The sequence below is a fragment of the Arachis stenosperma genome, chromosome 3, assembly GCF_014773155.1.
Source record: "Arachis stenosperma cultivar V10309 chromosome 3, arast.V10309.gnm1.PFL2, whole genome shotgun sequence".
Classification (NCBI taxonomy): Eukaryota; Viridiplantae; Streptophyta; class Magnoliopsida; order Fabales; family Fabaceae; genus Arachis; species Arachis stenosperma.
Genome location: NC_080379.1, coordinates 129,972,516 through 129,988,055, shown reverse-complemented (window position 1 = coordinate 129,988,055; position 15,540 = coordinate 129,972,516). Strand labels below are relative to the sequence as shown.

General features: G+C 38.6%; 1 protein-coding gene across 1 annotated transcript; it reads right to left on the bottom strand.

Annotated features, from left to right (window-relative positions):
• Window positions 1–6,648: 6,648 nt before the first annotated feature.
• LOC130970153 (uncharacterized) lies at window positions 6,649–12,493 on the bottom strand. The gene is made up of 3 exons (XM_057896149.1): window positions 11,243–12,493; window positions 7,058–7,600; window positions 6,649–6,984 (listed from the first exon to the last, which is right to left on the bottom strand). The coding sequence occupies exons 1-3, from the start codon at window positions 12,173–12,175 to the stop codon at window positions 6,877–6,879; spliced, it is 1,584 nt and encodes a 527-aa protein (XP_057752132.1). The 5' UTR covers window positions 12,176–12,493; the 3' UTR covers window positions 6,649–6,876.
• Between the last annotated feature and the right edge of the window lie 3,047 nt (window positions 12,494–15,540).

Genomic DNA, 15,540 nt, shown 5'->3' with positions numbered 1-15,540 from the left:
CGGTGGAGTTTATGCACACCATAGATTAAGGGTGTGGAGCTCTACTGTACCTCAAGTATTAATGCAATTCTATTTTCTTTTATTCAATTCTCTCTTATTCTTATTCCAAGATATTCATTCGCACCCAAGAACATGATGAATGTGATGATTATGTGACGCTCATCATCATTCTCACCTATGAACGCGTGTGATTGACAACCACTTCCGTTCTACATGCAACAGAGCTTGAATGTGTATCTCTTAGATTCCCCAACAGAATCTTCGTGGTATAAGCTAGATAGATGGCGGCATTTATGAGGATCCGGAAAGTCTCACCTTGTCTGTGGTATTCCGAGTAGGATCCTGGGAATCCGGAAAGTCTAACCTTGTCTGTGGTATTCCGAGTAGGATTCCGGTAATGAATGACTGTGACGTGCTTCAGACTCGCAAGTGCTGGGCGTTAGTGACAGACGCAAAAGAATCAAGGGATTCTATTCCAGCAGGAGCGGGAACCAACCAGTGATTAGCCGTGCTGTGACAGAGCGCGTGAGCGTAGTTTTCACTGCGAGGATGGGATGTAGCCTTCGGCCAGTGTGATGCCTCCAGACGATTAGCCATGCGAGTGACAGCGCAGAGGACCATTTTCCCGAGAGGATTAAAAGTAGCCATCGTCGAACGGTAAACCCCTATACACAGCTTGCTATGGAAAGGAGTAAGAAGGATTGAGTTGAAGCAGTAGGAAAGTAGGCGTTCTTGAGCCATACAGTCTCTCCATGCGCTTATCTGAAATTCCCACCAATGAATCTGCATAAGTATTCTATCCCTTTTATTATTTCTATTTTCTTATTTCTATTTTCGAAACCATAAACCAATTTAATCTGCCTAGCTGAGATTTACAAGGTGACCATAGCTTGCTTCATACCAACAATCTCTGTGGGATCGACCCTTACTCGCGTAAGGTTTATTACTTGGACGACCCAGTACACTTGCTGGTTAGTTGAACGGAGTTGTGTCCACTCGTGCCAATTTCAAATTCCATAAAAGTACAAGGAGTACAACTTAAAGAATATGGATCACAATTTCGTCCACCACGGCCATTCAGCTGCTAGACTTTCTTTAAACAAGTCGGGCTCTTCATCTTTAGGATTGCTTTACACTTGTCGTGGTTAGCTTCAATCCCCCTTTGTGTTAGCATGAATCCTAGAAATTTTCCAGCTTGCACCGCAAAGGTGCACTTGGTGGGGTTTAGCCTCATCCCATGCTTCCTTATGGTACCAAAGACTTGTGAGGGGTTGGTCAGGAGACTGGTTTCGTCCGTGATCTGTACTAACATATCATCTACATATACTTTCATCAGGCTTCTGAGGTGAGGTGAAAACACCTTATTCATGAACATTTGATAGGCAACCCCTGCATTTTTTAATCAAAATGGCATGATCATGTACCAATAGTTTGCCTTGGGTGTGATGAAAGATGTTATCTTCTGATCCGATTTATACATTGGGATCTGATTGTAGTCTGAATAAGCATCCATAAATGATAAATATTGATACCCCAAGTTGGAATCCACTATGGTGTCAATGTTGGGTAGAGGATATGGGTCCTTTGGACATGCTTTGTTGAGGTCGGTATAGTCGATACACATCTTCCACTTCCTATTCTGCTTTTTAACCAGCACCACATTTGCCAGTCAGACCCGGTACTTGACTTCTCTGATAAACCCTGACTCTAGCAAGGCTTGTACTTGTTCTTCGACCACTTGAGCCCGTTCGGATTCGAGCTTGCGTCTCCTTTGTTGGACAGGTCGGGATCCCGGGTAGACGGCCAGCCTGTGTGACATCAGCTTGGGATCTATCCAAGGCATGTCAGAGGCTTTCTAGGAGAAAAGGTCAGAGTTCTGTTGTAGGAGCTTTAAAAGTTCCTGCTTCAGATCCTTTGCTAAGTTAGCTCCTATGTTGGTGTTTTTTCAGACCTTTTGCCCAATCTGGACTTCTTCTGTTTTTCCTCCGAGTTGTGGCCGTAACTCTTTCCTTACACGGACTCCTCCGAGTTCAATTGTGTTGACATCCTTGCCTTTACCCCTTAGGTTCAGGCTTTCATTATAACACTTCCTTGCCAACTTCTAATCTTCCTCGATGGTAGCAATCCCTTCCGGTGTTGAAAACTTCATACAAAGATGAGGGGTTGAGACGACCGCTCCTAGTTGATTTAGGGTTGTTCTGCCTATCAGAACGTTGTAAGCGGAGGTTACATCGACAACAATGAAGTCGATGCTTAAAGTCTTGGACTACAGTCCCCTTCCGAAAGTCGTGTGCAGGGGAATGAAGCCTAATGGCTTAATGGGGGCGTCCCTTAATCCAAAGATGGTATCCGGATAAGCTTTTAGCTCTTTCTCGTCTAGTCCTAGCTTATCAAATGCTGGTTTGAACAGTATGTCTGCCGAGCTTCCTTGACCTACCAGAGTTCTGTACAGGTAAGCATTGGTGAGGATCATGGTGATTACTACTGGGTCATCATGTCCAGATACGATACCTCGTCCATCCTCTTTGGTGAAAGAGATGGTAGGGAGTTCAGGTCCAGCATCTCTGACTTGATAGACTTCTTTTAGGTGTCTTTTCTGAGACGACTTAGTAAGTCCCCCTCCAGCAAAGCCACCCGAGGTCATGTGAACATGTCACTCTAGAGTTTGCGAGGGTGGACCTCTCTGTTCGAGGTCTTCGTTGTCTCTCTTCCTTTTTCCTTGATTACTTGACCTTTCCATGAGATATCTGTCCAGTCGACCTTCTCGAGCCAACTTTTCTATCACATTTTTTAGGTCATAACAATCATTTGTTGAGTTTCTATAAAGCTTGTGGTATTCACAATACTTATTATGACTTTTATGCGCGGGGGGGGGGGGGGGAGGGAGAGGAGTTGGGAGGGGAGCTTCTCGGTATGGCAAATTTTCCTGTATACATCTACAAGGGAGACCCTCAACGGGGTGTAGTTGTGATACCTTCTAGGTTTCTCGGGTCTGACTTCTTCTTTCCTCTTGGGCTCCCTCTCCTTTTTCTTTGATTGGTGAGGGTTCCCAAGTCGCCAGTTCAGTTCTCGTAACCTGGCATTTTTTTCCATGTTGATGTACTTTTCAGCTCGCTCTTGTATATCGTTCAAGGAAGTCGGATGTCTTTTTGATATGGATTGAGAGGAAGGTCCTTCTCGGAGAGCATTCACGAGTCCCATTATCACCGCCTCAGTGGGCAGGTCTTGAATCTCCAAGCACGCTTTGTTGAATCTCTCCATGTATTCCCTCAGGGGTTCTCCGACCTCTTGTTTCACTCCGAGTAGACTGGGTGCATACTTGACCTTGTCTTTCTGGATTGAAAATCTGGTAAGGAATTTGCGTGAGAGATCATTAAAACTGGATACAGACTTAGGGGGCAAACTATCAAACCACTTAATGGCTGCTTTGGTCAGTGTTATCGGAAAGGCCTTGCATCGAGTAGCGTCCAAGCTATCTGCCAAGTACATCTGACTCTTGAAGTTGCTGAGATGATGCTTTGGGTCGGTTGTTCCATCATACAGGTTCATGTCGGGGCTTTTAAAGTTTCTGAGAAATTTAGCCCACATGATATCCTCAATGAATAGGTCTTCTCCCCCCAATGGACTATCTTCTCGAGCCGTACAAGAGTCCTTATTCTGAAGGTTAGATTCTAGCTTTGAGAGCTTATCCTCCAGCTCTCTTCGCCTTTTGATCTCTCTTTTCAGGCTCCTCTCCGCTTCACGCTCTCTAATTCCCATTCTAGCTGTTCAAGTCGGCCCTAATGTCCTTGTAGCCATCCCATGAAGTCGGCGTCATGATGCTGTCCCTCCTCTTTAGGGAGGCGGATCTCGGATGGTATTCTTCTTTGGTCGTCGGAAGGGCCTTCTCCATGTGGCTCCTCCTTTCTTGGCTGAGACACTACTAAAGCTTAGTCGTTATTGACCATGTCTTGGTATTCTTGATCTGACTAAGACGCAGTGCATCCGTCTTTGTATTGGTTGTCCGCCATTGAGCGTTGATCTCCAGGTCTCCGGCAACGACGTCAATGTTCTGGGGGTTACCTGAAACAGGGTTCGCTTTGGGCTTGTAAGTGAGGCCCAAATTGCCAATGGAGTGTGCTCCGACTTGTCCGACGTCTTGTGGCTGTCGTCAGAGTTGTTTGTGAGAAGGTGGGTGGTGGTACCTGCAAGACACTCTGATGCTTAAGTTAGCAAGGGATTAAGCAGGTTTAAAGTATTGGAACTTAAATTTACCTGAGTGTGTCAGTGTCTTTATAGGGGATGAACCAATAACCACAATTGAAGTAGTTCCACTTCTGATGGTAAATAACCGTCCCTTTATTTTAAGGTTGTTGAGATCTCTCTTCCATGAGTAGTGAGAGATTTAGGGAGGCAGTTACTCACTTGGATAAGTGTTAATTGCCTGCTTGCGTTGATGTCGACCTCTTTGAGGAGGTCGGACAAGCAGTGGAGGCCAATCTTCTAGATTGAGCCTTTTAACTTTATTTATTGGGCCTGGATTATATTTTGGATCAGAATATGAACAATATGGTTAAGTGATATATGATTTTTTAGATATATAAAAATATTTATGCAAAACATATATCTTTATATCAAAATATTATTTTGACCGAAAGTAGTCAATTTAGAAATATTTATATATTGTAAATTGTAAAATTTTTAGTAATTTTCATTTAGCAATTTAGTAAATTGTAACAATATTCTTGTAACCAAAATAAAAAAAATAAAAAATGCATAACTAATAGAAAGATATGTGATCTCTACCAATTTTTATATCTCACAATAGAATTATCCATTCTTAGTGCGAATTAGACATAGTATTTTTTTTTTTATTTTTTAGTGTCACTAATAAGTTACAAAGTTACAAGTATGCTAAGAATATTTATTCATACACTATATATAAGAACTTTTAATAAAAGAGCAATATTATTAGATAACCAACTTTTTTTAATTAACATTAACTAAATTTTTTAAAATTATTTTATTTATTTTTTAAATTTAACTTTTAATTCTAAATTCTAAATTTTAAATCTAAACACTAAAGTTGACTAATGTTAGTTAACTAAAAATTAGTTTTCTATACTTTCTCTTAATAAAAATATAATGTTCAATATATTTTTAATGTATTAATAACACATTAAAAATATGAAATCTTTCCAATTTTATTCTTTCATCCAATATATTTAGATATTTCGTTTTTTTGGGCTGGGCCAGTGGCCATTAGAACAGACTGGACCCGCACTATTATCTTTATTTTTATTTTTTAATAATTTTGGGATCATGAATGATCCTTTTCCGAACGATACAGAGGTATCTTTGTTTTTGCTCCGAACAGTACGCCTATGACGCCGTAAACCCAGATAATATAGGCCTGGGTATGCGTGGAGGACCATATTATAAGGTGGGCCTGCTTCCTGATTGCCCAAATCTCGTTTAAAATGAGCCAACAAAAGTCTTCTTTAACTTGGGCCTCGGCCTGTTTAAATACCCCGAAAGAAATTCTTTGACTTCTGTTCATCGGGTATTGGGACTTTGCGAGAGAACCCAACATAATAGTAAAATCTATCTTAATTAAAACGAAAAAAGGTGTTTATTTATTAGCTGCCCTTTATTTGAGAGGGAAAGCAGGGACTGGTTTGGTGCGAGTAGAATTTAGAAGCGAAAGAATTATTAAAGAGTAAACACAATGATTATTGAGTAAATAAATGAAAGAGTATAACCACTTATTAATTTATATATAACCGCAAGTTAGGTGTAGGAAACAACCATCATTATATTTTGTTTAGTGGCAGCGAAGAGAGAATCCCATTATTGCAGGAAAAGATGGTGAAGATCTCAATTCAGTCGAATTTAGAGAGAAGAAATTTTGGACATTTACTATATTTGATAGAGAAATGAAGAAAGAAGAAAACGTTGGGTTGCAACTACGTACTGTCTTGTAGTATCCATGGGAACATTTTTTAATTCTACAAGATTCTCTTGAGTATTGATAAATTATTGCGGAGGGCAACTTGTTTACTAGTTCCCTCTTCATATTTCTTTTGTTAGGACCAACGTTATTTGGATTAATATCTAAAGATTCCAATTCGATAGTATTATATATTATTGTTGGTTCATCATGTGATCGAATTACCGTAGAGTGTAAGGCAAGAAGAAGCCATAGTATTTATTAATCCTTGTTTGGCAATAAACTTTCGTATTATATGCCGAAACTTTTGACGCTGTTCATTCTGTTACCAGCTAGCAAATAAAATTAAAGCTTCAAATCTCGACTTTTGCTTAATATTAGTATCAGAACCAGATCAAGGGGAGCGCTGATTCTAGTTTTGGAGGTATTTCGGGGAACATAGCTCTCTTTACCACGTGAAATACATTTTTAATAATGTGTGAAACTATAACCCAGAAGGTGGGATAAGGTCTACGAAGAAAAGTTGGATTATTAAAATTTCTGGTACGCTACACTTGATGATCGAATTAGTTAGGGAGAGTACTAAGGAACAGCTGTTTCTGATTTCTGACTTTCCGTTCCGGCGATGGGAATAAACAATAATAAGTATATAAATGGTATACTGGCGCATTAAGCACGCATCTTGAGATTCTCTTCAGCGAGGGAATAAACAATAATAATAACAACAATAATCAAATTATAAATTACAAATAAAACATCTCCCTCCCCCATTCGCTGGTGCGCATTGTTGTTTAAACAACAAAACTCTTCTCTTTGTACAAAGTTTCCTGCTTTTCCCAATCAGTGAAGGGGTGGAAAAAACTAAAAAATTTCACGTGAGATCTTGCCACCCAATGAGAGAATTTAAATACTATATAGTATATGAGTGCGTGAGCCACACGGCAGAACTATGCTTCGCTTACCTCACCTTCCCCACACACACCCACATGTATCACCATTGTCCCTTTCTTCTTCTTAGAAGACTTGACTACTCTGCAACAGTTCCTCCTTGGAGCCTGCCATCGAAAGCATGCAATGTTAATGACATATTTAGAAGTAGTAGAGGTAGCATTAGCATAATATACTTACTCTATCCCATAGATGTGGATCTGGCTTCTTATATACCTCCACTCTGTCGAGAAAAGCGGGATTAGCCATCTTCCAGCGGCATTCAGGATGAGGAATGCGATGCCTCTCATATTCGGTCAGTGTCTGTTGTGTTGTGGAATTCAATCTTGCTTTTGACAGGTAAAACACAAAAGGCTTCTGGCATGGGTGTCTGCTAACTGGACGCGTGTTAAATGCATATGCCGTGTAATCTGCTCTTCTATACCAATTCAAGAATGTTCTTGAAGGCATTTCCATCTCGCGGGGCGAAAACACGCCGCGGAATATCTGAACCGCGAAACCCCATGAAACGGAAATGGTCCAGCTCTTTGATTTGTCGTAGCAGATGGATTGCTGCATGAGGCCTGCTGAGTCAAGCTTCATTGGTACCGTAAGCCGTTGAAGGGCTTCTACGCGACTCACATTGGGGAAGATGGGCTCAACCACATCAAGGTGGTGCAGGGACACCAATGGAGTCACGGGATGAGCTGCAAGGAGCCCGAACAAGTTTCCATACACATCATACTGTTACAATACACCAACCACTCGACTCAGTCGCTAATAAAGACTAAAGTACAAATAAATAAATAACTACCATCATAAGTTCAACCACCAAATTCAAAGTACAATGTGTAGTTCCTAGTTAGTTAGGGGAAAAACCATTTGCTTCATTTCCATCACCATTTGAAATTTTGGCAATCAAAATCCATCTAAAACAAGCTAATTATAGTTATATGCTATTAATAGTTTTTGTAATTGTCATTTGTCAAGTCAGTCCAATTAGGGGGTATTCATGGGTAAGATTGGATCGGGTTTGAGGGCAAATTAGAACCGAACCAATTAAATTGTCATCGGATCAGTTTGGATTGGGTAAGGCATCTTTTGAGAATAGACCCGAACCAATCCAAATCGATTAAATTCCGGATTGGATTGGTTCGGGTGGTCGGAAACTCGTTTACATCTTAAATTTAAAAAAAAAAATAAAAAAAATTGGGAAAAAGGGAAAAAAATTTTCAGTAGCAAAATTTAGAAACAGATATGATCAATTTTAGCAATATTAAAACGAATCATATTCATACCATTGTTTCGAAAATCGAACCGGACCATCCGGTTCAACCGAGAACAGTCATTTGTCCGGTTCGCTTGATGTGATAACCGTCCTACAAAAAATTGACTTAAAAACTGGTCAACTGACGGTTAATTGGTGAATCGTCAAAACCGTCCGATTTTTTCTGGTTCAATGGTTTAAAAAAAATTTCAAAAGTTCGGAACCCCTCACCCACCCCTGTCTCTCTCTCTCTCTCTCTCTCTCATTGGGCAAACCCTAACGACGATAGGAACCCAGCCCCATCCCATCGCCTGCTTGGAACTGTTGGTGACGCCGCCGCAAAGGGCTTCTCCGTCGTCGTCGTCTCTGCTCAATATGTTGGTGCCCATCTCTCTCTTCAAGTTCTCTCTATCCGAGGCTCCGAGCTCTCTCTGTCTCTCTCACTGCGACGTCTCTCTCTGCTCGGGTGTGGAGTATTCGCCACTCCGTCACCTTCCTTCCTCGCTGCCGGTAAGCACTACTGGCTCAATTTATTTTTGGCTATTTTGTTAATTTTATTTATTCTGATTTTTTAGTTGCTGGCCGTTGATTTTTCTTATTCTGCATTGTTGATGAACATTGTTAATGCTAGAATTTTTTCTGATTCTGAGTTGTTTATGCTGGTTTTTCTGATTCTGAGTTGTTAGTTTTGGTTGCTGATTTTTTCTGATTCTGGATTGTTGATGGTGGTATGGTAAAATTGTTTTTCATGATTTCTCATCTTTCAGTAGAACAAATTACATTTATTTCTTGTACATTTTTTGTTTAAATTTATACACTTCTTTGAACTTTGAAGTATGCTGGAAAGAGTTTCAATTTTTTTTGCATTGAAAATTCCAATCAAGTCCCTTTGTACTAGGTTTGTCAAAGTTTCTGGTTTTAATGTTGGTGAAATTCCCAAGGGAAGTGGATAATAATAATAAAAACTCTCGGTTTATATCATTTATGATTATGACTATTTAGTTTATTTGTTGTTATTCTTTGCTTTTGTACTGATTTTTCCAATTGATGTGGTTTGAAAATTTGTAGGAGAATGAAAAGGAGAACATCACAAGGAATAGTATTCAACAATATGATATTGCTATTGTAGAACATTATAATTCTTATGGTTAACTTTTCTCATTCTATTGTATTTTTTTGTTTTTATGATTTTTATGAAATTGGAATAATTGTTTGTGATTGAACATTATTTCTTTGTCTTTAAGTGCATTTTGATTTTTATTAGTTATAAAGATTGATGTTTGAAGTTGTTTGTGAATTTTTAATTATAAATTGTAGACAATTTATTATGTGAAATTATAAAATTTTAAATTTTATTAGTTTAAAAATTATTGAATTTAAATATTTAAAATTATATATTAGATTTTAATAATTTTATTTTATATTTAATTACATCTGTTGAACCCGGTTGAATTCCAGTTGAACCATTGAACCAGTCACTCTACCAGTTCAATGACCGGTTCGATTTTTGCAACCTTGATTCATACTCAAATTCTTTTGTCAGATTCACAGAATATCAACCCTAAACCAACGGATTTACAAAAACTAACTAACAAATTCACAAACAGACTCACAAAAATTCACTAATAATAGAAGAGAACATTAACCCTAAACAAAGAAACTGACAAAATTTAACAATAAGATTCACAAAAAATGAAAGAGAACAAATTGAAAATGAGGAAGATTGCTGAAGCACTAAAGCAAAAGAAGATTTCTAAAGCATTGAAGTAGAAGAAGAGTTGGCGGTGAAGATGATGCTGACGCTCCGGAGAATACAATGCTGCCAGAGACGATGATGCTACTGACGGAGAGGACGCTGATGAAGACACTAACAAAGACGTTGACAGAGAGGAAGCTACCACCGATTTGCTAGGGTGAGTAACGGTGAGGAAGCTTTGCTAGGGTTCTTCTTTTGGGAGAGAAATACGATGGGTGTGGGTGGGAATTGGGGAGGCTACAATGAGTTTAGGGTTAGGTTAATAATCAGTAAAACTTATAAATATATATTTTAAATTTATATGTTTTTTTAATTTAATTAATAAAGGATTTGGGTTTACGAGTCGGTTCAGGTTCTGCACCCCGAGAACCATTACCCAAATCAAGTAATAGAGTGTCATCGGTTCAGTTCGGGTTATACCAATTATCTATTGGTTTCAGAACTAATTTAATTGGTTCGGTTCAGATTCGGACGAATTTGGAGGAATTATTAGAGGAATTATTAGGTACCAATACTCATGAACACCCCTAAGTCCAATTGTGTCTGTAATGAACTAATAGGGAAAAGAAGAAAATAAAACAATAACGGGAGATTTATATCTACGTGTTAGATTATCCTCAACATGTCCTTTTTAAAATTAATCTTTACAGAGTGAATACCATTATGGTTATGGGTTAATGCGCAAAGGGAAGATGAATGCGTATGGTAGGCACGGATGAAAATTGAATGCCATGAAGCACCGACACAAAAGGCACAAACACAACACTAGCATATTATTTTGGGGGACCTATGCTACCATGCATGGGTAACCCAGTTTTTCAACCCCATCCACAGCTGCTCCCATCACTGGACCCCACAACACTCACCGAGCCCGTAAGGGCCCAGCCCCCTAAAGGCCTAAACCCAAATCAGTCTCCTATTGAATTCAATCAATCAATCCAAGGGTCCACAAACAGGAACCAACATTTCTCTCAACTAATTAAAGTATTATTTTTTAATTAAATTAAAACACTAACAAACATACAATGAAAACTAATATTTGAGGCCGAAAAAGAAAATCCAGAGCACCCGAGTCCCAGGCAATTCTCCTTAAAATCGAAATATTAATAAAAAAGAATGGATTCGAAAACTTTTTGAAATTAGAAAAATAGAGTCCCACTCCCACCAAACCAAAATAATGCCGACAAACTCATGCAAATGAGCAAATCCCATCCCGTGGTAAATAGAAGCAAAACAGAGACAGGAAACCACGTATCATATTATCACAGTGAAAACGATAAGACTCTCAAATTTAACAATAATTATAATATAATAATAAAATAATAAAACGAAAACACGGAAAGAAGCTAGCGAGTGAACTCACCTGGTGAAACCCGGCCTCCTTGGTGAGTGGAACACCGAGTTCAGCCATGCAAGCCTGCATCCGGTCATCGGAGCCGTACAAACCAGGGTACCTCTGAATGCAGCGGTCCTGCATTGTCTGGAGGGCCTTGGCCAGAGGGTAGCTGATGGCGAACCCTCCGCCGCCGTAGGCCATGCCGTAAGAGAAGTATATGTTCTGAAGGTGGCTCTCCGATAAGCTCCCAATGTAGTAGAACTGGTTGTGATCGTACTTCCTCAGAACCCTAATTAGATTCTCCGTCACGAAAACGGTGTCGTCGTCGCCCATCACGAACCACCGCACGTTCTCCATTCCCAGCGCCAGCGTCTCCGACACGATCCGCGAGATCCTGATCGCCGAACGGTGTCCCTGCTTGTTCGTGTACGAGAACTTCGAAGTGTCGCCCGAGATTCTCACCGGCGGCAGCCCCTCTCCCATCCCGCCGGAGCTAACCTTGTTGTCCAGCCACACCACGCCGCGCATCTCGCTCGCCTTGTACCATAGCTTGATGTAGTTCTTCCTCTTCTGCCAGAGCTTCGACGAGGCCGCGATTCCGAAGACAACGTGGCGGAGCTGTGTCTGGTCGGTGGCGGTTTCCCGAGATTCGCGGCGAGTGACGGCGGAAGTGCGGTTCAAGAGCCTGAGGGTGGAGGCGGTGGCATTGATGGTGGGGATTGCGGTTAGTCCTATTCCTGAGAGGATGTGGGTGTGGGTGGAAAATGGGGGCTCGTGACAGTCACGTGAGGTGGTGAGGAGCTTGAGTGTGTAGACGACGTAGGTGACTGAAACGAAGAGGATAAGCAGAACCAGAAGCTTGGGCAATGTTCTGTGCTGTGAGGCGGCGGCGCCACCTAGAGGGGTGCCGGATTTGGGACTCCTAGCGTGTTCCCAAATTATCTTGTCCGGATCTTTCATTCTTAAATTGAGTTAGCAAAGGGAAAGTGGAGTTCTAGTTCTGGATTAGGGGATGACCAATGCAATTTTAAGATTGAATGTGATTGAACAAAAAATAAAAGAGTAAAGGGGGAAGAAGATAATCAGGGGACAGGTGTTTGAATGAAAGAGGAGAGAAGCATGCATATTGCAATCTCTCCTCCCGGATTCCTAATGGAGCTAGCTAGCTCGCTCCACGCCTAAATTAAATGTCATTATTAGTTAATAAGATGAGATGCAAAATTGCAAAGTGGGAGACTAAGAGCGCGTGCAAGTGGAACACGAGTGCCAGAGAAGGAGAATTCCAATGTTTTGATGTTGGATTTGTGTGGGGGCCCAACACGACACTAAGCAGATTCAACGACTGTAAACTAGGAATGCTGTGGTGGTAATTAGTAATTACACGATCGCATTCCTGATTTATTCCGTGGAGGATGCCGCATGAGTGTCTCAAACGATATTCATTCTACCTCCTATCATAAATCATATTTATGAAACTTACTAACTTAGGACCTATTGAACCAAAGTATTCATTTTAATGTACTTAGTATACTATTACCTTTTTGATAGGCTTAGTATATTATTACTAATTACCAATAAAACATACCCAACGGTTTGGATTGTCTATGTTCAATACCGGCTAGAATTTAACCTCGTAACTTCATTTTTCAAATGTAATTGACAGAAATGGCCACTGCAGTCTGCAGTTGAATCGGGTTCAACGGAGTCAAAGCAAGATGACTTTTTTCATTGCAAGTCCAACAAGATTAGGAGATTTAGTTACAGAAAGTTTTGAGGCTAGGACATTTTATAAATTTTAGCCAATACTTAACCAATATAAATATTAAATTATTTTTAACAAATAAATTTTATTAAATATAAATTATATATTTTATGTGTATAAATTCTTATAAATATAAATATAAATTATTATTAATCCAAAATAATAATAGTTGATGTCCATATAATATTGTATTAGGACGTTTATTCTTTTATGGTTAAAAATATAAATTTCTATAGTTTTTAAGTATTTTTAATTTGAGTAAATTGTTAAATTAGTCCGTGAAAGATTATTTATTTTTTAAATTAGTTCTTGAAATATTTTTTAATCAAATTTATTCTTTAAAGATTTTAAGTTAGTCATGTTAATCTTTTTATCACTTTCATTGCTAATGACGTCAAAATTCGTTAATATGACACGTTAAGTAACATCATAATACATACCTAGTAATTTTAATTGGTATACTAACTAACATAATAAGTTTATGAGATTAGATCAAATTAACCATAAATAAAAGAATTTCAATATCTTAAGTTCTCTTCTCAATTAGGTTTTGATTTAATCTAATTTCATAAATTTATTATATTAATAGTCAATTAAAATCCTTAAATGTATATTATGGTATCACTTGACATACCACATTAGCGAATTTTGACATCATCATTAAAAATTTGACAAAATGACTAATGTAATTAAGTTAAAATTTTTTAAGAATAAATTTAATTAAAAAAATTTTCAGAGACTAATTTACAAAACAAATAATCTTTCAGAATAAAATTTAACCATTTATTCTTTCAGATTTTTTTCTACCATCTTAGACTCTTTTATTGAAGCCAACCATGTTTTGCACGGTAATCATACCTTGGACCAAAATACATAAATATGATCACAAAAAAAAAAAAAAACAAATTGTAATTACTTCTTAACATTCTATTTTTATTATTTAAATTGGACACACGTAATTAATATGGTTAAGATGTTGTCTTCTAAAAGAGAAATGATATTTCACCAATGAAATACAGCTTTTATCAAATGTAAACTACAATACGCATACATACGCTAATATTTAAGGTCCAATTTACCCTTTTTCTTTCACTTCTTCGAACACGCGTGTAATTCTCCCAAGTCTCTAGTTTCACTTCATTTTTCTTTTTCTCTTCAATTCACTCTCAAAATTCAACTACATTCACTATCACTACAAAAAATACGTTAAATACCATCAGATTTATCGTTAAATTTAATGTCAGTTTTACCAACGAATTTAGTGACATTTTTGGTGTAAAATTTATCAGGTCAAATCATTATTGACAAATTTTTGTTTTCAACGATAAATTTGTCGATAATAATGGAGGAAAAATGAGAAAAATAGGCGCGAAATGTAGCGTTGGATTTACCAGCGGATTTTTTTGCCGATAAACCCAATTAGTGGAACTCTGCGATTTGGTGACACGCAATGAGTTACCGTCAGATTTATCCGTCGGTAGATCCGACGGTAATGAGCCCTAAAATTCGAAACGCGAACCCTCTCCCCCTTCATTTCGAAATACCCTCTCTTTCTCTCTCTAACCGCTCTTCTCCCACTCTCTCTCTCACCCTCTTCTCTCCACGTTGCTCCATTAGATCTGCCACCGCCAGCACCTTCTATCGTTGCCTCCTCTCCCCCTCAGCGAAACCCCTACCACGTAGAGCCTCATACTTAAGTCGTAAAGCAGAGGTGAGATATTACGACCTCTAAAAGAAATGACATACATATATATATATAGTTGAAAGAAAATCATAATGAGGAGTTTTGAAGAAAAGCTTAAGCAAAAACCGCCAAAAAAAGCACACTGCACACGTAAAAGGATAACCAAATAAAAAGGAAGGATGAAGCTTAAAGACATAAAGATTAGAGTTTCAAAAATACACAATATCAAACTCCAGATTTGACCTGCAAAACAAAGACCTGCCGGAGTATAAATACATATATATACACATCCCAAAAGTCTAACCCAAAAGACAAGATAAACACCTGTTTATCCAAAATAGCCTCTAGGAAGGACAAACATAAGATATATGTAGAGGATAATTTTATATACATCTATACATAGCATAAGTACAAAATACGATATCCCAAAAACCAAACTTCACTTGCTCAGGAAACTCCAGACGGTCAGCGAAGTACCTCTCAACCTGTATTTGAAAAACAATAATATATGTATAGAATAAGAACCAAGGGTTCTCAGCATGGTAAAAGTGCAAACATAGTTAATATATAAGGTCCCAGGAAAGCTAAAGGCATTCCTAGAACTTCAACACTCAAATTTAAACTTAAAGAAGTATATTAAACCAGAAATTTGGGAATATATTTATGGATTCTAGTTCTAACCTAACTCTTCACCTTTTGCCAACCAAACCTCCTAATCACCGGTGGAACTACCCTCAGCATCACCTTCGCTAGCATGAGAGATCTCTCAGTTGCAAAGACATACAAGACAGGCAAAAAAAACACTGATAGGAAGCAATTACATCAAGTAGAACAAATAGCAGATAAGCATGGCTAATCAATTAAGCAAACCAAAGTAAT

Excerpts from the sequence above, each read along its gene's own strand:
- LOC130970153 (XM_057896149.1), bottom strand. The coding sequence starts at position 12,175 with ATGAAAGATCCGGACAAGATAATTTGGGAACACGCTAGGAGTCCCAAA. Across the intron at positions 7,601-11,242 it reads AGGAGGCCGGGTTTCACCAG|TATGATGTGTATGGAAACTT; the intron begins GTGAGTTCACTC and ends GTATTGTAACAG. Across the intron at positions 6,985-7,057 it reads ATCCACATCTATGGGATAGA|GCTCCAAGGAGGAACTGTTG; the intron begins GTAAGTATATTA and ends TTTCGATGGCAG.